This window comes from Anarhichas minor, unplaced genomic scaffold, assembly GCF_050575085.1.
Source record: "Anarhichas minor isolate MPS153535 unplaced genomic scaffold, ASM5057508v1 ptg000074l, whole genome shotgun sequence".
NCBI lineage: Eukaryota > Metazoa > Chordata > Actinopteri > Perciformes > Anarhichadidae > Anarhichas > Anarhichas minor.
Genome location: NW_027466520.1, coordinates 11,670,209 through 11,695,500, shown reverse-complemented (window position 1 = coordinate 11,695,500; position 25,292 = coordinate 11,670,209). Strand labels below are relative to the sequence as shown.

The following is a 25,292-nucleotide window of genomic DNA, read 5'->3' as shown; positions in this document are numbered from 1 at the left end:
TCACCATTCTGAGTAATTTTAACAATTCATATAAAAACATTTAACCCGTTGATCTGTTGTTGAAGCTATAAAAGATCAAATTCATTCAATATATTCATCAGTTAAAAAAACAAAACAACCATAACTGTACCTCAATGGCACTTTAGTGTGAGTAACTGTGTGTGTGTGTGTGTGTGTGTGTTCAGGCGGTCATCCTGAGCGCTGCAGGGTTTATGATGATGTCACTGAAGGGTTCAGTCTGTTGGACAGTCAGCTGTCGAGCAGACAGCAGCTCTGAAGAAGAGACGAACATCACAGATCAACACCATCACAAAGTTCACTGACTGTTACTGAGACAAGAGAGCAAAACTCTCAGTATATAAAATAGAATATATATTTTGGAGCTGGCATCAAAGTGCCTTAAAGGCTTTCCTGTAGTGCTATTATATATATATGCAGAAATATATATGAACTGTCCCTACTATTGATTTATTTCAACACTAATAGCCTTATTCCTAAGATCTCTATTGCTGTCTGCATGAAATCAATTTCCAAGTCATCAGTGACGAACAGGAACAAGAAAACAGCAGCTTGTGGTTTCCTCACCCAGCAGTTTGTAGAGAGTGTGAGCTGCAGTGGTGCGGTCGGCCTCTAGGGGCACCAGAGAGTCAAAGGTGATTACTCCAAACCTCTGCAGGCTGGAGGAGATCCAACTGGAAGAAAGAGAGAGGCACATTACGTCTTACGCTTCCAATACTTTGTTACCATCAGTAGCAGTAAGAGATGTGGTTGAAACGGACTCGCACACGAGTGAATCCACAATGTCACATTACAGCAGAGTTTCCACGTCAAACATGAAGGTGACTCTTCTAATAACTGTTGGGATCATCATGGTCAACCTAGGTGTGTGTGTGTGTAGTGTGTATACTGAATAAAGTACCTCAGGATGTCCCTGTCCTCGTCAGTCTGAGCCTCGGGCATCTCCACATTCTCCTCTGCAATAGACTCCATTCGTAGATGGGCCTCCTCTTGTGGAGACCTACACACACACACACACACACACACACACACACACACAGTGATCTCTTTCTTTATCCACCTAGCTGTCAGTCCGTCTGACACTTACCATCTGCTGACGGGAGTGATGGTGTCACTCAAGGATTTGTCCTCTTTGGACATGTCCAGGATCACGTCCACCACAGCTGTTTACACACACACACGCACGCACGCACACACACACACACACACACACACACACACACACAGACATAAAGAAGCACTCAGTGAACGGCTGTAAGCGAATGGTGCGCCGCGAGAACGCGACCTGAAAGACTGATGTGATGTGACTGAGGAAGAGAGGACTTCTCACATGAGCCCTCAGTGGGTTGTAGTCCTGACTCACTGGATATCTGAAAGAGAGAGAGAAAGAGAGAGAGAGAGAGAGAGAGAGAGAGCTTCATGAAATAGAAACGAGGTTTATGATCTAATTTCTCTCACCACTGAACCGAACACTCCAGCTGGCAGGCTACGACTGCGGGCTAGCTGGCTAACCTTTATTATCGTAGCCGACAGTTTTACAAACACCCTCTCAGGTTTTTGCGTGCCATGACGCTGGACTTTGTTTGTTTCCTCCCTACAGACGGCACTATTTGACTTTAGATTACTACGCGGTGCCAGGACGTAAAAACACCTCCACTCCTCTTTAAAGTGCAGCTTCTCACAGACCCACCTCCCTCGCGCTCAACTGCCTCCTCTTCCTCTCCGTCCTCAGTATTTCTCTGTCATGCTGTGACTCCTCCTCCTCCTCCTCATGTCCGGGCAGGGCGGTGAGCGAGGCGCACTTCTTCCACAGGGACTGGAGGTCGGTGTGGAGGAGGGCTGTGGGGAGGGGTCAAAGGTTATGCTCAGTACTTAGTATTTCCTTCACAACAGCTGATGTGAAAAACACGCTCAAAGTTCATGATGAGTTTTACGCTGCGGGTTCTAGAAAGAGCTCGGTTCTGTTTCTGAGATTGGCCCGTGTCCTTGAGCATGATGCTTTCTCTCTGACTGCACATCGTCTGAACATTTTAAGTGAAAAACTGACCATTGAGGATCATTCAACTTTCTTGAAGATGGAATTTGTTTTCTTAGGACATTTATTTATTTATTTATTGGCTTCTTTTCCGAGATGTTTGCAGATCTACTGGAAAAAGCTAGGCAATGATTGTTAATGTTCAGTCAACAGTGTGTGTGTTTTTCCTCCAGCTAGGGGGCAGTGTGGCACTTAGCACTGACATCCACAGGGGGCGGCGAAGAGCTGAGCAGGAGTGGCACGCTTGGTCAAGTAGGGCAAGTCCAGCAACACCTCGGACTGAGAGGGAGAACAAACACATCAGCATGAGGTCACAGTTTCTAGTAGGAGTTCTGCTTGTTTTTACAGTGAGAGAGAGAGAGAGAGAGAGAGAGGCTGAAAGCCAGTGATGGTGTCTCAAAGGAAATTAAAGAAACAGGGAAGAAGGAAAGAAAGGCAGGAGAAAATAAAATCAATGAGCGCCATCCCAGCGGTCTTAGAGAGCAGGAGGAGAACGGGAGAGCTGGAGTTTAATTAACTGACGCCCTGGTGAACAGACACTTTGAAGGCAAATCTTTGATTACAGAATGGCAACGACTGGAAATTCAATTTGTCAGTGTGAGTGACCATTTGATCCTCTTCAGGGTGTGTTTATGAGTCCGCAGAATCACCAAACTTCCCTCTACATGACTGGAGTGTGCATTTTAAGTCAGTTGGTCTCCGTGTGTTTCCGTACCAGTGTCAGAGTCTCGGCCAGCCGGTTTTCGATCTGTCCCTTCATCGCTCCTTCGGGTATCTGGACCTGAGGGTCCGCGAAGACCAGCTGACGCCTGCGGCCTCCGCCGGGCTTCCTGAGAGGAGGAGCTGCCGTCTGATGGAAAGCGTGAGAAGCCCCACAAGCTTTAATGTTTTTACAGCACTGGGTCTATAAATGGACGTCACACAAACTGGAAATCATGAATCTGTGTGTCGATACACACGCCTGTGCTTTTTTTCTCTGTGACCGGTTTTCCAAAACGAAACTAGCAGCTCGTGAGTCACTTTGTGGAATGTGAATGAAAGCTGATGACAGCGAACGCCTCGCCGCTGTCGTCTCCATGTTTCCTGCATGTCAGAATTCATGACGGCAGGTAAATTAAAATGTGGGAATTTCCCTTTTAGTGTCATAATGGGTGTAGACAGGCACTCAACTTGGATTTAATAGATTTTTGTATTTAGGATGAGATCAAAGTTTGCCTCCGGTAATGACAGGGTGGCTTGTATGCTCTAAATAACTCAGTGCGAGTACAGCAATTACAGTGGTGTTAGTATTTCTTCACACTCAAGACACAAACTGTAAGTCTTTCCCTTTCAGTTTACATTTTTGCACGATTACAACTACCAGTGCACGGCCGGCGTCCCCCGTCTCTCACCTCTTCACGAGGACTTCCTGTGTCTCCCTCTTTCCCAGACGGTGGGCTCGGCATGGCCACCTGCAGCGGGGTCATCTCCAGGGCGACAGCAGCCAGAGGGACCTCCGCAGGGTGACCCGACTCCTCGCCGAGCAGCCACGCACTGTCCCACTCTGCTCTTGGCCTGTACACACACACACACACACACGCGCTTACTGTACAACACACGTTTTACTCTATTCATGTCACGTTCTGAGCTAAGTATACTGACGGCACGCTGACTGCCGAGGACAGAAGACGCACCGGTCGATAGAGGACGGGGCTCCTTCTTCTTCCCTGGTGCTCTCGTCTGCTTGCTGCCCTTTTGCTTCTGTTTGACACACACGCGCACATGATGCACAGCGTCACCATGTGGCACCATAGATGAGCACAAATAAACATATGATCAGGTGGACACAAGTCCCCAAAAAGGATCTCATCTGTAAAAAGCTTAGTCACGATGAAATGACATTCGTTATTAAAGAAGGTTTTCCTTGTTGTACAGGAACTCTACTGTCTCACTGCTGTTTTAATGCAGAAGGTAAACAAACGTTCTGCTGACGTAGAAGAACAGTCGGCCGTGTCATCAAAGCGAAGCAGGCTTTCTCTAACTTAAGCGACGTTCCCTCTCAATTCTCCCCCCTGAATCGAAAGCCTCTCCTGGAAATAAACCTCTTCTTTCTGCCAGCAAAAGCTCTCACAGAGTCACAATTGCTTTTTTTCCAATTACAGCCGTGGCACAAAAGAACTTGACCTGGTCGACTGGTGCAGACGCGTAACGAGAGAGGAGGAACACACCGAGGGGGCTGATGCACCGAGTACAAACCCGCAGTATGACATCGGACCTAAAACACAAAGATACACACGCAATGCTAATCACACACTGAGGTACAACACCTTTACGGAAATGGTCTGCTTGATCCATCAACAAGTCGATCTCTCTGGATGTGGCTTCGGGAAGCTCAACTCCCTCAAAATACTGCTGCAGACAGAAGAGGAGGAGAGACAAACAGAGAGAGATGGGGACCAGAAACAAATATAAGCAATGGGGTTGGATGTTTAGTGTCCACGGTGATTAATGATGTAAGACAAGTGATGTAAACACAGCAGTAAACACAGCGAGCACAAAACAGAAGCATATATATAGATAGACTTTTTGCATGCAAAGCAAAAGTAAACCCAAGGGGCAGACGGCAACAACAACAGCAACGTGAGCCACATATCTCTGCTAATGCACAGTGAGTGCAGGCTGATGTAATTAAGTCCGATCTAATCAAGCTGATGAGGCTTCAGCAGCAGCGTTATCTGTCCACAAGTGACACAATGAGGAGGGCAACAATGGAGCCAGACTCACTGTAGTGAAGCCGCTTTTATGACCAAGACGATATATAGCTCCGACTTCTCTTAAGCACCGCGGACGCTGAGCGGTGACTTCAGGACAGCCAGCTAGGCGTCAGGAGTTTTAACGTCCACATTCCACCGCACCGTTAACTTCCTGCATTATTTACACCGTCTTAAAAAATGGATGGAATTCTTTTAAACATTTGTAAATTATTATTTTTTCTTTTTTTTTGAGCAGTGAGAGAACAATGAGAAATAAAAATGTAGAATTTCAAGAAAAATGGAGTGGGCCGTATAGAATCTGTATTGGATTTAATGCTACTTCCTCATCACAATGACAGGAGGGACCAGCGAGCGAGCGGCCTACTTGTGACAAAGAGCTGAACTGATTCTGCTGTAGGCGAGCGGTCCACATCCCAGCTCAGTGATTCACCCGGACACCCGACGCAGCTAGAAAATGATGACTGGGACGTTTCCCGGAGAGTTTACCTCGGCAGCCGTGATGACGAACTGCTGCTCCTCTTTCAGGGAGATGGCGGCCGGAGGTGACCTGAAACCTGGTTCAGCACAGCAGGGAGGAATTAAGCCCAAATCTGGAGCCTGGGGCTGATGCCTTCTTTAATTCAACATGTGCAGATAGACTAGAGATTAATTCGCTGATCACAGAACATGTATTCACAGTGTTCCTAATAGCAGCAACATGTTTTGTGCCAAAAGTTTAAATTTAGAAGAAAATCACATTTTACGGAATCTAAGCTAATGAACTGACCCATTTCTAAAACCTCTGAAGAATCAGAACAACCTCATGTATTTATGTGAGTGGGTTTATTTAAAGTGCATAGACCTACAAATAAACCCCTGTGAACATTGTATTATAGTAAGTTCTGTCCCATTTCAGGTGAGGCCTCTTGAAATGGGACACAGCTGCCGTCTCTCAAACGTTACATCATCAGTCTCACCGTCGATGTCGTCCGTGCTGTGAGGACTGAGCACCAGGGAGTGCCGGGAACCTGCCGCTTCCATCCCCGACATTTGCTAGAAACGTAGACACAAACATGACATAGCGAGACAGAACACCTGAAACGTGTTGTGCGTGAACACGAGGTTAAGGCTGTCGTGGACCAAACTGATTTAGAGGAAGTATTTTTTCTCTTTTTCTTCTTTCGCCTGTCTGATACATAAACTGGCTCTGAATATACAGCAGGTACTAATTTGCAGTCCAGGTTTAGGGATGCTTTAAATTCCATGACGTCACCCCAATAAATGATTTTCATATTCCCACACGTTTGCTCCGTCTGTAATTGAACCCACACATGGTGTTTTCCACAGGGAACGATTACGAGGAGGACAAAGTTCAGCCGCGTCGGCCAGATTTACAGCACGCAGACTGAGTCAGAGTCATCTACATGGGAGTTACTCTGACGACACCAGTGCATCGTATGGAACATGTGCTATGCTGGAATGGGAGTGACCCACACATGTGAACATAAGGCCAAGAAACAATGACTCAGCAGTTGATGGTTTATCAGTGACTTGAAGGGGAGTATAAAAAAGTGGGATATTTTAGATTATGAGTTGTTGTTGTTGAGTTTTGTTGTGCTAGGCTACAGAAACAGAGCCATTAGACCACACCCCCTGCAGTACATGTTGTACAGGTGTAGGTATCCTTACTGTACCTGGTGTATCTTATACATGTTGTACAGGTGTAGGTATCCTTACTGTACCTGGTGTATCTTATATATGTTGTACAGGTGTAGGTATCCTTACTGTACCTGGTGTATCTTATACATGTTGTACAGGTGTAGGTATCCTTACTGTACCTGGTGTATCTTATACATGTTGTACAGGTGTAGGTATCCTTACTGTACCTGGTGTATCTTATATATGTTGTACAGGTGTAGGTATCCTTACTGTACCTGGTGTATCTTATACATGTTGTACAAGTGTAGGTATCCTTACTGTACCTGGTGTATCTTATATATGTTGTACAGGTGTAGGTATCCTTACTGTACCTGGTGTATCTTATACATGTTGTACAGGTGTAGGTATCCTTACTGTACCTGGTGTATCTTATACATGTTGTACAGGTGTAGGTATCCTTACTGTACCTGGTGTATCTTATACATGTTGTACAGGTGTAGGTATCCTTACTGTACCTGGTGTATCTTATACATGTTGTACAGGTGTAGGTATCCTTACTGTACCTGGTGTATCTTATAGGGGCTGGGCAGTTGGTGTGATTCCATGAGGCCGAAGAAGGGGTCCTGAGCTCCCTCAGCCGCCTCCATCATGGTCATGCTGTCAGGCACAGCCAAGGTCAACCTGCCAGAGAGAGAGAGAGAGAGAGAGAGAGAGAGAATGTTACTGATCAGAATACGAGATCCATCAATCACATTCAGGTCTGCGTAGCTAATCCAACACTATGCATACATTTATCTGCACTGTTGATTTTAATGGTAAATGATAAAATATTACCGGAGTGAGATTAACACGCAGCATCTTTAGAGTGCAGGATGTGGAAAAGATTTATTGCAGAAACAAAAGAGCTCATACATTACCGCGGTTACATAACACGGCTTATTAAACATTTACGAAGCCGGTCGCATGAAAGTAGCTCAATTTGTCCATCACTCACGCGATAACACACTACCAGCTCCTTTTCACAGTCTCTATTCCCCAAAACAATCCCCCTCATAAATATTCCACCAGACGCGCTTGAGCTCTTCTACTTCCTTAAACACATACAATCTCTGAACAGCTTAAAACTTTAGGCGCCCAAGGCTACAAAACAGTCCACAGCGCATGATCAAATACGGTGTGTGTGTGTGTGTGTGTGCAGACCTGTCGGACTCAGCCATGTCAATATCTATGCATCTTTTAGAGCGCAGCAGGCGGTCAATGGTCTGTTGAATCTCCTCTGGAAAACAGAAAATGGGTTAAAACTGAGTTTTCACACACAAACATAAACCTCTTAGAAGGACAATCTCCACCCTGCCATGCTTATGAAATACAACATAACCATATTTCGTACTCTTGGGAGGTTCTAATCTATTTTGCTGATTGATGAAATGAAGGATTGTTGCTATATCCAGAGCCACCCCACACAACAGACGTGGCTTCTCCTGCTGCTCATCATTATGCATTGTATTTCACTGTTTTCATCAACCATGACACAACAGCATGATTGCGAATCTGTCGGACGCAATCTCAAAGTCAGGCTGAAATTTAAGAGCAGACGAGCGGAGACTGTTGAGCTGTGTTTGGTTTGTAATGCATTCATCAGCTCTTTATTGGCTTCTAAATCAGAGTTGTCAAGGTGATTTGGGAGACATGCGTTGCGCAGATGTACGACAATGACATTGTTTGGGTTTTACACCAAAACAGAGAGATTTCTACGTTTTGCAGCTGACAGAGAAGGTTTGTAGAGAATGTAGCTTGGAGGATCATTACGACTGATTTTGTTTTCTGCTCTGGCTTGCTCCACTTCCTGTGTTGCCCTTACCGAGCAGGAAGCCACACTGCTTGTGGTAGACTACGACCACCCCGTACTGCAGCTGAGAGGACAGGTAGAGAGAGAACCGAGGCCTTGGTAGGTTGGGTTGCGGTGCAGGAACCTGAGCTGTCACGTAGTCCAAAATGTCCCCGCTGTAACGATAAACAGAATTACTGATGCAAATTTAAAATGTGTTTCATGTCAAACAAGTCACGCTGGATCCCTAAAAATAACCTCAATATTTAAATTCAAAGAGGTTATAACACTATTCTCTTTTAGCTTCAAACTCTAGCAGGTGAGTATAACTTTATACCAAACTAGACTGCAGATTGCTTCAGAACAAGCTGCTAAAGATGCATCCTCGCACATTGTTACTATTAAAAGTAATCTATTACCAAGCAATATAAGATGGGCAAGATTGGTAGCGGATTGTTCCAAAAACTACTGGAGAAATACTTATATATATATATATATATAAATTAAACACATTTTTTATCTGGTCTAACATTCTTATTGATGAAATGAATGAGTCTTGCTAGTGACAGAAGCAGACAGCTAAGCTAAGCTAAGCTAACACTAGCCACATTCTTACCATGTTCGGTTGACGTTGACTCTGAGAAGCTCTCTGCGTGTCACCCTGAGGCCTCTGGTGGCTGCTAACCTGAATAACACAACACATTTTTGGATATTAACGATATTTAGAATGAAACCTTTGCTGACAGGCTCATCTGACACCCTTACAAGCTAATGAGCTAACGTTAGCTTTATTTTAACTCACCAGACTGTAGAAAAACATCCAGAGTGGCGTTGGAGGACAGTTGGGTAGTAAAACATTTTAGCTTTCTAGATGAAGCAGATACTTTGAGGACAGAGGTAAAGGTTTAGGAAAGTATTTAACAAAGTTAATGGTAAATTATTAAAAGCTTTATAAATTGTACCGCGAATTTCAAGCGCTAAAAACGTAATGAATCTCACCGACCAATCAGCTCGTGAGCTTCAGCGCATTGAAAGTTAACAGTCGTGATGCATTCAAGGACAAAGGGAAGTTAGAGAACTGATCTTTGGGCGGTAATAGTTTTTTAAGAGGTTGGTGTTTTGAGATAGACATGTGAATATTAAGGGTACAGCATTATTCTAGATATTGCTTTTTTCCACATTGAAAGTATTAGTTACTATTATGATGGTAGATGATTAGCAGTGATGGAAAGTACTTAAGTACTGCACTCTACTAACAAACCTACAGAGTTAATCATTTTATTGGTTCCTTGAGTGAATTAAGTACTTGTCATTTTCATGAGTATTTCCATGTTATGCTGCTTTATGCTTACATTAATGCAGTATATTGTAATTGTCCTTGTACTGCATTCACTCATTCACATCCACTACATCACAGCTACATACAAAAATATGACCAGTTTAGAAAATAATCTGCATTGTTATAGATCAAACAACCTGACAGTATATTAAAGTAGGCTAAAATGATCTCCATATCAACCAATTACAACATTAAAGTACTGCTTGTATGTGAAGATCATCCATGATCATTATTCAATAGTGTATTATTTACAGGGAACATTCTGCACAGTGATACATTTTACTTTTGACACTTAAAGTAGGCCTACGTTATGCTGATAATACTTTTGTACCAAGTAAAACTTGTTGAAATGTTGAGTTTCACTTGTAATCAGTAATATGACAATGTGGTTGCTCAACCACTACAAATCAGCTTTCCAAAATGTGTAAATATTATGTTCAAGTTCAGGATGAGTCATGTAAGTTTTGCAGGAAAAGAAAAGATATGAAGATTGATATGAAAATACTCAAAATGATTTTTACGACACAAATGTCTCATGCAACAAAAGCTAAATTAACAGTTACCACAGGGGCACATGATTACAACTCGGACAATTTTTTAATTTTTTATTGTGCTATGTCTTTAAACTTTTGGTGAGGAAATTCATTGCATGGATGTATTTTCTTTATTATTCTAAAATGCACTTCTCTTGCTTTCGGGGTTGGAGGAATAGCACGTTGTTGGTTTTATAATTATAATATTTGTTTTGGTGGCCGAAAGTCTTACTTCTATTTTTACTCATGGAAATGAGAGGAAAATGTGACGTCACCCTCCTTGTGGGTAGTGGTGAATGATTGGCCCCGCCTCTGTGCGCGAGGAGGCAGGCGGTAACGTGAACGTCGGGTGGTGGAGTCTGATTGAAGCTGCTTAGTGAAGAAACTACAGCAGAAGGAAACACACAGTCCTTTTTTTTGTTTTGCCAGAACATTCCCTTTAAAATGGCGTACCACAGTCCGTACAGAGCTCCACCGCCAAACAACGTGGCTCAGGACCAGACCTTTCTGTGGAATATCTTCCAGAGGTGAGTGGGGAGAAGGCGGCTCGTGTCGCTGCTGTCCGCCCGTCTCTCACTCCGCTCCGCAGTGGAACACGGCTGTCGTTGGTAGCGCGCGGGGGCAGGAAGAGAGAGCGGGGCTGGGTGGCGCTGACACGGAACTGTTTCATTCACAACTCGTTTGTCTTTACTCTCACGTCCTCATCACTGTTCGTGTCCGAAAGCAGTGCTCCGCAGTCGAAATGTGCGCCTCGTCAGGTTTAAGGTTACCCGTTCAGTTGCGGAGCTTCTAGGAAATACTACTGCACGGTGTACAACACGTATAGCCCACAGCTATTCACGTCACGCGGCTCGTGTGTCAGTGTCAAGGAGCTGATTGTTGGCGTGACATGATCCCGAGATGAAGTCATGGACAATCAGCTGGTTTAATCTGCGAGCTGTCTCCCACAGCAATGAGAGTTTACAAACTGGGGTCCAGGGACCTCCAGGAGTCCTTGAAGCCTTTTGTTCTGGGTCCCCCCCCCCCAGAAAAATAGAGATTTAAGATCACTCATGTATTATGTATATGAGATAGAGATATGAGAGAATATTCCAGGACTGAATCTTTCAGTCTGCAACACATCTGCACCAAGTCAGCGGTGAAGAAAATCCTCTCAAGATGGGGTTTCCTCAAAAATCCTGACAGTTGTGAGGCTATATGACGCAGTGTGTGTCTATTTATGAGAGGCTGACATGAATACAGTGGAAAGCTCTGTCCAGCGTAATAACCATAGACCGTGTAATCAGTTCTTGGGCTGATGTCACAGTATCAGTGGCGGTTTACAACCACTGACAAGTCATCAATTTCTCCACAGCCTGAGTCAAAAGTGTGTCAGCAGCTGAGAAGGTCACAGTAGTAGGCAGAGAGGTGGGGGGGGGGGGGGGCGGGCACTTGATATGCTATGGCTCCTGGTAATAGTAAGCTATAGAGTTATGTAATGCTGCAGAGGATTTATTTTTCTCTCTTTGCTTTCTCGCAACATTGAGATGCTACAACGCATTGCAAGGCTCGGATCACCCTTAACGAATTATTAATGTGCGTGGCGCCAAACCTCTTTATAAATCAGTTTGATGTACACATTCTGTCTCGTGATTACGTCACACAAGTACAATAATATGACTTTCATCAACCTACACAGTCCTCTCTGCCTGTCACTGTGCTGCCTCATCTGCTGTCTCCTGGTATGTATCTGGTAGAGCAGTGCTGGATTTCCCCTCAGTCATGTGATCAGAGTCAATAGAGCATAGGCCTCTCAATCTGTGTGTCTCTCACACACACTTACAAATCAGTGACTCACAGTTCCCACTGTAGCTTTTTAACTTTGTGTATTCATTCAGATCATTCAGTCACACTATGTAACTCTCTTTATCATGTCGAATCCTGAATGTGTAACGACAGGAGAATGAATTGAGTCAGTTATTCTCAACGGGTTTTGCATAGTGAACGATGAAGGTAGGCCGACACCGAGTGAATCATGTGGAAGTCATTCGCTCCTTTAATGCCTGCTTTTATAATGAATGACGTTCGTATGACAAAAATGTTGCCACCCAGCCCGTCAAGTGTTAAGAAGAACATCAGTGTTTGAGTTGGATTTAGATCAACAACAGATATGTTGCTGTGCAACTACGACAACATGTTTCACTGATTGTATAACGCAGAACATTTTGGAAAATCCAATTCAAACTTCAAATAAATGAGAACTTATAGGGAGTAAATTCACTTCTAGAATAAATGTACAGGAGTGAGTGAGATTCAAAAGACAATCCTTTTTACATAAAGTCAAAGTTTATGACTGAAACGGACCTGAACCACAACTTAAAGTTTAGATCCCAAAACCTAAAAAAGTAGTAATGGAAACTGACCGTTGCACCAGGATTTCCTTGGAAGGTTTTTTGTTAAATTGAATGCAGCTTTCATTTATTTTTTGTTCCCGCTATGGAGCCACAATGACATAGTTTATGTGGAAAGCAGGACGAGCTTTGTTCCACAAGCCTTTTTCCAGCCCGGTTGCTTAATAGGAAACAGTGAAACATGGGAAAATGTGAGTAGAATGACCGCGCCGTGGTGTTTGGTGCCGCGTCGTCCTGGAGTTTTACATACAAGCTCTGTATTTGACAGCGTTAAGCTGGACACGCCAGATGGTTAACTGTCTGTGCTGCAGGCCAAGAGGGAGTTTTAATGATGCTTTCATTCGTCAGCTCGCTCTACGTACAAATCTGGCGAGTTAACTTTACCTGAGGCTGACCGAGTGAGTTAGTGAGAAGGAAAAGAGGAGAGCTGTTTCTGTACACACATACGTCTTTGAGTTAATCCATCATGTTTGGTAAAGGTTGGGAACCCCCCCTCCACAGAGACAAAGCTCTCATTTATGCAGATGTGCTGCGAGCTGGTTCTCTCCCCAAGGAGAGCAGTCGGGCCTCCTTAGGTTTGTTTTTCTTTTGAATGCGGGGGGGAAGGTAAAGCAAGGAGCACATGTAAGACTTGTAGCTGATCGCCGTGCAGACAGCCACGAAGGCTGCAGACATGGAGATTTAACCGCACATAAGGCGTCACAGCTGGGAGCGGAAGCCCAGCCCACAAAGTCAGCACTGGCACAGGGGACGGGGGACAAGGGGGGGTTCCCTGTCTCCTCCCCTCACTCTTTTTTTCAGCTTGTTGAGTGTGCTCTGTGTCCACAGGTTGCTAAAGAACAACTGAGTCACTGGATGTGTGACTAAGCGACATTTCGAGGCCCGTTATGTGTGTCACAGTCCAGCCTGCTCATGTTTTTTTTATGTCTATATCTCAGAGGAGGACTTTCGGCGGACTGTTTCACAGCTGGTGTCTCAATAGCTGGATTGTATTTTAGGGAGATGCGTTTAACGTTCAAAAGGAAAAGTATGCACAAAAGTAACGGTTTCGTCGTGATGTAATTGCTGAGAACAAGATGCTGTTACAGCGTTCAGAATGAATGTGTCTTTGTCTGAGGATGCTCATGCCAAGCTACCAGTGTGGGGTTTTGTAATTGACCCAAAGCTGCTGCTTGTTGGTCAGGGGATGATGACGTGTCCACAAAGAAAGAAGACAAACAGAATAGAGGTTATTAACTTCTCCTCAACCTATTAATACTTAAAGGTGTTTAATGATCCTTTTGAGAAGATGGGACCAAGACAGATAAACATGTCACTCAGTATTTGTTCTTCATAACATGACAGCCTATGTACTCTCCTATGACCTACCTCTAGTGTGGCCTTGTGTCCTCTCTTTGATTACTGTTTTTGACAGAAAATGTGATTTGTTATTGTGTTTCTTTGTAGTTGCATAAATAGTGACATATTCTCTGGAAGGGAGGCGTGTTCATGTGTTCAGACGGAACACATTTCATTATTTGAATTATTTAACAAAAGCATAAAATGACGGATTAATCAATAACGGAAATAATATCAAGCTGCAGCCCTGTCATTGATTAAACGGCCAATTATTGATTAATCGTTTCGTCTGTGTCAAACTGAAAACTCATGATTTCCTGATGCCCAAATTGACTTTCGGGAAGGTGGAGCCAGAGAATGTTTGGCTTTGGGATCAAGGATCAAAGTTGTTCTAGATAAGTTTTCTGTCGATCGTCTAATTGATTAAGTGACTAATTGTCTTAAGTTATAAACCCCAGCTCCTGGACCAATATAAGAATAGGGTAGAGATGAAAGTTTATTTTAACATCATGCTTAATTCTAGTGGATCGTTGAATACTGAGCTTTTGGAAGGTGGAAGACATATTTTTTTGAGGCATTTTATCTTTATTTGCTATGATAGTAGAGATGCAGGGAGATGTGGTTATATGTGGTTATCTGTAGTTATATATGGTTATACGGTCTAAACCACAAAGCCACCACACGCCCATGGAAGCTCTTTTATATAATGTTTAGTTTTGCTTTCTTTCTTTAAAAGAATGTTACACTGTGACATTCTTGCAAGCTGATGCTGTATGCTGGTAGCACTTCAAGTTACACCACCAACTTTGCCAACATTCAGTTTCACTTTTCGCTGTCTCAGGATCAATACCCCCCCCCCCCCCCACACACACACACACACACACACACACTTGGGGCTTGTCTGGCTGGTCCCAGGGGAGCTACAAGCGTACAAGCCGCCTTGTGTGTCCCGATCATAGAACTCCATTCACTCTGAGCGGACTGTTGAAACACTAACACGCGCTCAGAGGGATACGGTTTCCACCGGCAAGTGTTGATACCTGCTGCTATTGTGTGCCGGAGCGGGTGGGTGTGTGAAGTGGTTAATGCAGGCGCTATCTAATCTGCGTTTTCTTCTCCCCCAGGGTTGACAAGGATCGGAGTGGCGTGATATCAGACTCTGAGCTTCAGCAGGCCTTATCGAATGGTACGTATCAGTGTCCGACTGTTCTGATACTCCCTTGTTTGTTTCTCTCTCCTTATACCTTCTTATTTCTGGACGTTTGCGCTCCGTCTCCAAACTCTCATCCTTTTTTTTTTCTTCTCATTTTTTGATCCCTCCGTCTCCCTCCCATCCCCTCGCTCTACACACCGTCGCTTTCTGCCGCTCTTTGATTTGAGTAACTGCCGAGCTTAAGCAGAAAATGAATTGTGATTTTATTTTGATCCCCGCATGGCAGGTGAGCCGAATACAAATGAAAGGAGTATTATTTTTGTCCCAGGACAAAAGAGAAGCAGACGAAAAGTTTTACGATTGCAGCTTCAAAGAAAACACAGTGTCCCAGTGTTGACAGCCCACGAGGCGCTTTAACGGCTGCTGGTTGAAAGTGTTGCTGTGGACTTGTCACAGTCCACAGCAGTCCAAACAGTGTTGCAGATCTACATCTGGAGGGTCCCGCCATGACAAGAAGTGTGATGAGGGAAGGACCAGGAAGTGTTTTGTCTCTAGCCAGAGATGCAGTTCGGGTTATCACGCAGGTAGTTCCATTGAACGGGATCAATGCTCGACAGTGAATAAGTGTGGATGCAGGCGTGTTCGTTCCTTCTCCAAAAACCAAAATAAAAGGGCAAAAGTACGAGAAACGGATAAAATGGTGTGCTTGCCTGCTCAAACGTTAGCGAAGTGGCTTACTATCTACAGTGGTTTGATGAAGTCGTTGGTTAGTCCACATCCTAAAAAGCCTTCTCTCTTGAAACGTTGACAGGGAAACAGAGTGTTTGAAGAAAGGAACAGCATGAATCTAACCTCCGTCAAACTCCTGAAATTGGCGACTTCTTACTCTGTTTGAGTGGTTGGAGATACAGGCACTCTGGTTGTACAGCTTTGTTAGACTGACGGTTCTTCCCTCTGTAACTATGTTGGGCTGAGCACAGACACTCGCATGCCAAGATGTAATTGAGGCTTGCCATCAAGTTACTCAAGGAAATAAGGTTACTTACCGTCAGAGATGTTTGTTCACGCCAGATAAAAATGAGAAGCTGCCACCAGATATGTTCTGTATGCAGTTCTTTGATCGTGGTATGAAGCTTTGCCGGCCAAAAAAAAAAATCTGTGCATTTTGCCAACTTCCGTGCGTGAACTCGGAGGCAGGCAAAACCCAAAAACACATTTCATTTTCACACGCGCATTTCACGATGAAGGAGAGATGGACAAAGTCGAGTTCAGTTCATTTTGATCTGATGTATTTTAGCCGATACGATCCTTTGGAACTGCACCACGGTCACATGACTTTACGTAACCACTACTCGGCTAAAGGTGGACGAGAGTTCGGCGTGATGACGTTCAGTTGTCTCAGTTAGCCACTTGTTAGCGATCGCCTTTTTTAAGACTCGCAAAAGTCGTAGAACAAACTGTTAAAATCTCTTAAGCTAAGTTAAGTTAACCACGGACCTTATTTCTAACCAGTAACCCATCGACCTCGAGACGAGGGAACCGGAAGTCCAAAAAATGCCAACTAATTTCTTGCGGCGCTCTGTATTGAACAGTCAATTTAAATACATCTTGTACTCTAACAAGGAGGGTTTGGTATGCTGCAGATTGTAGAAAGATTGAAGACTGAGGGGAAATAGTCGGCCCAGAGGAGCAGGATTCAAACAGATTGAGGGTTCACTTCTCACCAGGGCCTTGTAAACAAGGATACTTGTAATTCTCCAAGACGGTTTGGGGAGCAGTGTTGAATAAATGGTACGGGTCATCTTCTCCACTCAAACCCTGGCGAGTGAAGTCCGTGTTCCACTGGTGAAGTATCCGTCTTCATGCCCACCAGCCAACCCAGCACCAGCGTCGCCTCTTGACCATCCTCGCAGCTGGCTTGAAACACCATCGTGATTAATGAGACGCATATTTCGGAGGCTGATGTTTTGTCTTCTCATTAAGATATAACGTGGTCCCCTTGACAAGTTTGTGGCTGAATTGCTCAGGCAGCTTTTCAAAGACTTTTGAACAGATTACTCTCCTCAGAAACTCATTTTCTTTTTTTTCTGGGCACTTCAGAGGAGGAAAAAAAAAAAGTGTTGAAGCCGCAGCGAAGGAAGCTGTTATCAGGCTGCGCAGTGGCTCCGGCTCGGCATACTGATTAGTGAGTGTGAGTGTGTGTGTGCGTGTGTGTGTTTCAATTTCAACTCGATTCAATTCATTTGTAGAGGCCAAAATCACAAATGTGCCTCGGAGGGCTTTACAATCTGAACAGCATCCTCTGTGCTTGGACCCTCGCATCGGATAATCTGCAGCACAGAAAACACTCCCTGCTGGAGTACAAGATTTTTTTGAATGATGTTCACTACAGAGTGCTGCAGGAATGAGTCCTCAAACCCAGAAATGAGTTGGCATCTTTGTTGGCTCTTCCGGTTTCCTCCTCTTGAAGTCGATGGGTTTTTGGTTGGATGCATGAAATACGGTCTGTGGTTAACTTGGCTTAAGAGATTTTAACGTATCTAGATCATTTATAGCCTAGCATTAGCCTTTTACTTCTGGCAATTACATTTACACTTAATACCATTAAAGTGGAGTTCATTTGTGAAGATTGTCTTCCTAGTGTCCTAAACATGTGTTTGCCACAGAGCTTATTTTCTGCTGAAATAAATCGGATCAAAATGACCTGAACTCTACTTTGTCTCATATCTTGTGTCTTATATCTACTCTCTTTTATCACTGCGTGAAATATGCGTGTGACAATGAAGAGCGTGTGAATGCGAAACATTTTTGGGTGTTGCCTGACATAATACGCGGAAGTTGGCAAAATACACAGAATCTTTAGGCACTAAAAGAACAACAAAAACTAAAAGAACGACATACAGAGCATTTAATAAACCCGGTAGCAGCCTCTCATTGTTGCCTGGCGTAAACAAACATCTCTGACGGTAAGTAACCTTATTTCCTTGAGTAACTTGAGGGCAAGCCAAAAGGACATCTTGGCATGCGAGTGTCTGTGCTCAGTCCAACATAGTTACTGAGGGAAGAACCTTCAGTCTAACAAAGCTGTACAACCAGAGTGTCTGTATCTCCAACCGCTCAAACAGGCGTGTTTATCTTAAGTAAGCGTGAGTGTTGTTCATTTTCTCTGCATCTATTGCGTGTATGTGTGAGTTTGTTCGGTGCTGTGTATATGTGCACCTTGCTGTGTGTGTGTGTGTGTGTGAGAGACCAGCAGGTTTCCCGGTCCTGTCTCCATCAGTTCATTAGGCTCACTGTGATGTGACACAGAGCCAGTGAGGCTGAACACACACACACTGCACTGTATCCTGTCCTGCAGTTTACTCGTTAAAGCCACCAACCGTGCCTCTGCCTGTCTGTCTGCCTGTCTGTCTGCTATTGACCCTTCTTTTATTTACATCACACCATCAACCAAGCGTTGTCTTAACCCCCTCCCTTAAGGGAGCAGAGAGTATCAAGGCCCAGGAGGACGGGGCTTTGCTGCTGCTGTTCCCTCTCCTCCTTCCTCTGCTGGTTCTGCACCACACACACAGTCTCTCTTATTCTTATCTCACCTTTCAGCATTCAATGCCTTTAATGCCAGTCTTTATGCACTATGGCTCTATGCTCACTGTGAACATGATGTCATTTTTTTTCGAGTGTCACAACCTTTTCTTTTGCTTGTATTCATTTAGAAACTAGCGCAAAACATGACTACTTGAGACTTGATGCAGCATCCCTCTCCTCTCCTCTCTTATCTCCCACATTCCTCACATTCCTCAGGAGGATATGGCACCGACTCGTTGCCTGCTGTGTCCTCTTGACTGTTAGTCCTCTCTCACACTATCGTCTCACATTTTTCTCTCGCCCGTGCTCCTTTTACTTAGTCCCACTTTTTCTACTCTTTCTCTCCATTCACCCTTCCCTCCATCCCTCCATTTGTCCTGGGTGTGACAGTATCCTCCCTGATGAGACACCGATTGGCTGTGTGCCGCTTCAGTGTCTGCGCATGCCTGTGTTGTGTGTCGGTGCTGTGCCGTTTGCTATAAATATGGAATCTTTTGGCCTCCCATCGCTCAGCGGTGAGCAGACATCATACCGGCTTGCCGTCATGCCCCCCCCCCCCCCCCCCCACACACACACACTCTCCCCGCGCACACAGATTTATCCTCCTCCAGTAATTTATTTAAGTGTGTAGGAGCAGTAATAGCCACTAAAACTGCTGATACGATTGAGGGAGCACGTGGCAGATTGCAGAGTAGGCTGAATGGCAGGACTCCAGGATCTCGCTCAACAACTCTTACCTTTACACTTCTACACTGGTAGCATTTTGTGAAACTCCGTTTCACTTCAGCTGAGTTCGATGAATTAGCCAGTGTTGAGCTGTAGCTGCATAGCAGATGACTGAGTTACACCCTGTAAGTTTTAGCTAATGGTCTGAGGCAGCGCTGCTGCTCCGTGTCTCTCACATCAGGACTATTGTCTGGCATAAACCACAAAAACACTCAACCGGACCCATTGACTAGTGACTGTTTCTAATGGCTTATGACACATGAGCAAGGATTTGGCTCAGTCCTGGTGGTTTTTAATGTTAATGTATGCTCCTGCCTCATAAGATTGGCCACAGTCAGATGGCTGAGAGGACTACTCAACATGTTTGAATGGTCCTTCATATTTTTATGCAACACTGTGGGGACATCGACTAAATGGAAGTCTGAATCATTAAATTCTTCCTGTTCTGGGGCCAAAATGTTAATTTGGTGTCTGAATTATACTGTTTTTATCTCTGTTAAAATAGCCGCTATGGAAGGAAACATTTGGACGGCTAGTCCAAATAGTAATTTCAGCAGTAGAAATACAAGATGGCGATAGTGATTAGGCTGATTTTAAGAATGGTGGCCCTGATGATGTCGACCCCCTTTTTTTCATTTTGCCTAACTGTTTAATGTAAACTGTAATTATCTTCCTTTTACATCTCAGTCTAACCGTTACCTTGGGAAAACAGAATTTAGCTCATGTGTGTGTTGGTTCACGCCTGTGAAACTACTTAAAGATGTATGGCTGTAAATGTGGGCTCTCTGTGTACGTGTGTGTGTGTGTGTGTGTGTACACACAAGTGTCTCACTGAGCTCCAGCACGGCCGTTATGCGTGTGCGTACGCTGCGGTCGCGTCACCCTGTTTTTCCACCAGCCTGCCTCTCGCCTCACCTCCTATATCCCCTCCCTCCCTCTCGCTCCCCTCCTCCTCACTTCTCTGTCTCCATCTCACCACCGGCGGTTGGGCTCGCCAGTGAGAGAGCCCAGTGTGTGGACCGGACAGAGGGAGTATTGTCGCCGTTTGCCATCAGACGCACACAAACATCTCAGACTAATATGGCCACCTCACTCTGGGCAGCCGCAGTCCGTCTGGCAAACATTGGTGACCTCACAGCTCGCTACTGGTGGCAAAAGTGTGTGTGTGTGTGTGTGTGTGTGGCTGGAGAGGTCACAGCTTGTTCTTCTTCTCTCGGCCTCTGGTCATTTCTCTGATGCCTCTAGTGCTGTAGCAACATTTATTCCGATTTTTTTTTTTTTTTTTTTTTTTGAGTTTCTCTGATCATGTTTTTTGATCTATTACTGATCGTCAATTAGCCACATCAGCCGATACAGATTCAACACAGACTTGTTTGCATAAAGCTTTATCAGGGATCGGCCACTAGAAAAGTTTTATGCCGATCTCTCGAGCGCATATTTTTGCTTAATAAAGGCCGATAGCTGTCGGCAGAATGTCGTTAGTTTTTCAGTCATATGGTCATAAACCAAAGTTTAGTAAACTAGAAAATAGTTTTCTTTTATTAAAATAATCATGTTGAGGTTTTCATCAGACTGCACTGCAGCAAATACACACATCAGTTACGTTGACTCGCTGCTACAAATTGGTCTGGCATCCCTGCGCCTATGATGCTGTATGTTTGTTGCTTTGAGATCAGCGCTCCAAATAGCTAGTTTAAGAATATAGATTCTGGCCCAAACCCCAGCTTCAGGCCTGGTCCCAGAACAGCTCTACCCACAGCGCTAGACAGCCTCCAGCATCGATAAAACAAAGCGAGTTCGAGGAAGGGAAACGTCCAGTGTAAGTTAAATCTGGACCGCTTTATTAATCTGGAGGTGTCCTGAAGTCCTGAAGCCATTTCTGCCACTTTATCATTTATTTCGACACTTTGGAAAAACAAACAGTTTCTATAATGCATTTTGCTCACCACCTTTTTATTCAAATGAGGTTGAAGTTGTATCTAAGCTGTTACGGCTCACACTGCAAACCTGCTTACTGCAGGCGTAGATTAGCTGTGGAGGGAAATAGAAAAAACAAGCAGTCAGAAGCAACACGGTGAGGAAAAGGCTTCACGCTGCCATTTTGCAGACGCTGTTTTAGGGTCTGCGGGGAGAGTCGGCAGAAGTGGGCTCCAGAGTTCAGCTTACTGTAACAAGAAGCTCCTCCTCTCATCTGGTGTTCCCTCCTCTTGTTGCATTTTCTTCTCCTTTGTGTTGTTAACTTGTTCTCTCATGTTGTCTCTTCCCTGCCGGGCCTCTCTGTAATAACGGGAGATGGTGAGTCAGCAAGGATTTAGATGCTCTGATAAAGAGCGTCTTGAGAGTTGAGAGTGTGAAGAGGGATATAAAGCACAAACACCCTGATGGACTAAAGCCCACTGAGTGTTTTTCTGGTCATATCAATGGCAGGTATATTCACATGAGATTGAAGAGTTTGTCCCGTAGATGAAAAATAACCATTTTTGTGTTTGAGGGGGAAAAGGCCATGACATGTCCCAAAACTCAGCTGCTTTCAAGACACTTGACAATTTCAACTTGCGTTTTACTTCTACGAGATAATGACATATTTAAGATACTAGCAACCGCAGCAGCTTTATTCCCATGATGCTTTGCCTCGCGGTAACCCGTCTGCTTCTGGCTGGCTACCTGATTCCCGTCATGATTAGGAATAATTGGTTTTCCTATCACCTTCTCTTCTGTGTCGTTAACTGCTAGAAAAACTGAAGTTTTTACTGCTTTTAGTTTTGTTGTTCTTCCACCACACACTCACTCTGGTCTCACTGGGCTGGACTGTTTTTAACTGGTATCGTTCTGTCTCACAGGCACATGGACTCCTTTCAACCCGGTGACGGTGCGCTCCGTCATATGTAAGTAGCAGCTGACGCTGACCAACTTTTACACAAACCCTCGTTGTCCTCAGACTATGCTGAGTTGTTTTATTTGCCTCCTCGTCCTCATGACAACCGGATGAATGAATTACGGTTTGAGTAATCTGAGGGCTTTGGCTTCAGTAACTGCTGCTGTGGTGGAACCCTGCAGCCATCAATAACAGAAGGAGGGGAGAGCATCAGCAGGAAGACGGAGAGTTGGTCTCAAAAGACGACTGCCGACTGCCTCAGACTCCAAATATTGATCTGCGCTCTTAAAACGGTTGTAATATACAGCGGAGGTTAACAACTTTAAACTCTGCAGTGTGGTTGAGGACTTTTTATTTTACCGTGCCATTGTAGGCCAACACAAGTATAGCTAAATATGTTCCAGTTTAGACTAAATGAGTTACAAACGTCTTTCCCTGTGGTCTCATATGTACTCTGTTTGTAGCATAACTCCCTGGCCTCCCCTTCCTACTGTTCCATACTCAGTCAATTGTTTGTCCGTCCCCCAGCAAGAAGCTTATCCTGTGATAATACTCCCTTTGTTGGGAGGTAATTGGATTGAACCGCATGAGGTTGAGGAGTGTAGTATCGATGATGGAGCGGTCTTCTCCCTCCGTTATAATCTTATGGACCTTTTTTCGTCCCTTCTCCCTCAGCCATGTTTGACAGGGAGAACAAAGGCGGGGTGAACTTCAGCGAGTTCGGCGGCGTGTGGAAGTACGTCACGGACTGGCAGAACATCTTCAGGAACTACGACCGGGACAACTCCGGCTTCATCGATAAGAACGAGCTCAAACTAGCTCTGACTGGATTCGGTATGCAGCAAAGTATGCTTGTTTATTACATTCGGTGATAATGGTGGAGGGCTTCATAGGTGTTTCTAGGAATGCCCTTTCTCTCGGCTTGAAAAGGTCAGATTTTGTCTTCTTAGTAAGCCTGTGTGTGTTTGGATTGATCAGCATGTCATTGGAAATCGTTTTTTAAAAGGAATAGTTTTCTGATTTTGCTCGTGCAAAGTTCTTGTTAGGTTTTTCTGCCGCAGACGTGCAGTTCCAGCTTTCCATTTACGATGCAGAACAAACAAACAATCGCAACAATCATTACGCAAAATTCATTTATGTCTCAGACGAAGCTAACACGACGTCACAGAAATGTAACTAATACATGAATAGAACTGTTCAGTTTATGTTTGGTTATGCATGATTTCTATCAATGATTGTGTTTGTGCTGTCTGAGCGTGTCTACAGGGACGAACTAATAAGTCCAGTTCACTGTTAATGTCCTGTTTGCCGCTGTGTGCAGGCTACCGTCTATCAGATCAGTTCTACAACACACTGATAGAGAAGTTCGACCGCCAGAGGAAGGGACAGGTGGCCTTCGATGACTTCGTCCAGTGCTGTATTGTACTACAGGTAACCGATTCACACTAGATCCAAATGAAGCAGTAGCATAGGAAGTCCTTTTGGTCTACTACTCGCATTACAACGAGCCTGCTCTTGTATTCATAAGATTCAACGGGGGAAGTTTTATTTATGCATATTTAAGAAAGGCGTTACGGTCCTCCCTGTTAGATTATTAATCCCCCGTTGACGTGCCACTTGAGCCTGTATGTTCCGTTTCAGTGGTTTTCGCACAATTGTAATAGAAGCTGCCAAGCGTAGCTGTAGCCTTTGACTAATACAGAAGCAGCTCTTCAGGTACACCAGGAGAGTAATATAACCGCAGCTTCCTCAGACCTATATTCAAATGAATGACCTTGTGTCGATACATCCGCGTCTTCTGAAGTATCGGGTAAAGAATTCAAGGACTTGCTTTTCAGTGACTCAGTGTTGAATGTTAGCTGTGGTAGTAAATGCATGAAATGTGATGATGATAATGTTGTAAAATCGAGAGTGAAAGGGTTGGAACGAGGATGTTTCAATACCACACCGTATCAGTATGAATAGATGTTTGTCCACTTTGGAGCAATGAGACCTTGAGATGAGAACGAGAAGTTAAAGTCACTGTTTTTCCCTCTCTTTCCACAGAGGTTGACCGACGTGTTCAGGCGTTACGATACGGACCAGGATGGCTGGATCCAGGTTTCATATGAACAATATCTATCCATGGTCTTCAATATAGTATAACGCACACGGATCATCACAAAAGAGCACAACTGGACACAACTGTGCCAAAGCTACCGGCACCTCCCAGATGTCTGCCTTGGTGGACACTACAAGATTTTTTTTTTTTTTTTTAAACCTAATTTTTAGCCCCAGTTGGGCTGTTTCACAAAAATTTATAAAATACACACAAGAAAACGTAAAGGAACCTTCAGTTTTTTTGAGGTTGTAATACCCTCCAGATGAAAGTATTTGTCTGGAGGTACAACTGCCTGTGAAAAAAAAAATCTTGTAGTGTTTTGTTTGATGACAAATCTGAACTACGTCTGTGCTGGGGGTGGGAAACTTCATGGACACAACCTGTCTTTCTGTCTGTCAGTCTGTCTGTTGTTGTCAACAAACTTTTCAACGTCTTAACTTTAATTGATACAATTTAAAAAAAAAAAAAAAAAAAAAAAAAAAAAAAAAAAAAAAAAAAAAAAAAAAAAAAAAAAAAAAAAAAAAAAAAAAACACTACTCTGTTGAGAGTAAAAATGATGCATTGTAAATATGATTTTAGATGCATTGCATGCTTGCCAGGGAAATTTAGCCCCACGTTGAAGCATGCTTTCCCTTTCTCTCGTCTTTTCTTCAGCCCTATTTTGCTCAAAGCCATGTTTACAAAAGCGGTGAAAGCAGGTGATGTGCTGCTTTGCGATTCACTGACATGCCAGCTTACATGCCATATTTGTACAAACTTATTTTTAACTGCAAAATCAAATGTTAGGCCATTTAATTTTTGGTAGAGGGTAAGCATAATGCCTTTTAGTGTGGCTTATTTTTTGTGCATGATGCCTTAACATGTGTAAAAAGAACACGAAAGAGAAATCTTTTATTAAAAAAAATAAAGAAAATCGGGTGTGGAGTTTTGTTTTTTTAAATCATTCATAGGAGCGTAGAGCTGCGTTGCATTGCAGACGA

The 25,292-nt window shown here is 44.0% G+C and overlaps 2 protein-coding genes across 3 annotated transcripts; one reads left to right on the top strand and one right to left on the bottom strand.

Moving 5' to 3' along the window:
- Window positions 1-181: 181 nt before the first annotated feature.
- On the bottom strand, window positions 182-9,130 carry rec8b (REC8 meiotic recombination protein b). Its single transcript, XM_076080951.1, has 19 exons — window positions 9,075-9,130; window positions 8,889-8,957; window positions 8,306-8,448; window positions 7,645-7,720; window positions 7,008-7,125; window positions 5,763-5,838; window positions 5,293-5,360; window positions 4,360-4,441; window positions 3,727-3,793; window positions 3,645-3,659; window positions 3,414-3,607; window positions 2,769-2,896; window positions 2,257-2,332; window positions 1,709-1,857; window positions 1,349-1,388; window positions 1,106-1,181; window positions 920-1,018; window positions 586-692; window positions 182-273 (listed from the first exon to the last, which is right to left on the bottom strand). The coding sequence occupies exons 1-19, from the start codon at window positions 9,128-9,130 to the stop codon at window positions 182-184; spliced, it is 1,731 nt and encodes a 576-aa protein (XP_075937066.1).
- A 1,357-nt stretch (window positions 9,131-10,487) lies between these two features.
- Window positions 10,488-25,236, top strand: pdcd6 (programmed cell death 6). Of its 2 annotated transcripts, none has more exons than XM_076080605.1 (6): window positions 10,488-10,671; window positions 14,997-15,058; window positions 22,177-22,221; window positions 22,887-23,045; window positions 23,533-23,642; window positions 24,258-25,236. In XM_076080605.1, exons 1-6 carry the CDS (start codon window positions 10,589-10,591, stop codon window positions 24,354-24,356), a joined length of 558 nt encoding a protein of 185 aa, XP_075936720.1. In that variant the 5' UTR covers window positions 10,488-10,588; the 3' UTR covers window positions 24,357-25,236. The 2 variants fall into 2 exon arrangements, with proteins under 2 accessions (XP_075936720.1, XP_075936719.1); XM_076080604.1 differs by having other exon boundaries at window positions 22,887-23,057.
- The last annotated feature ends 56 nt before the right edge of the window (window positions 25,237-25,292 follow it).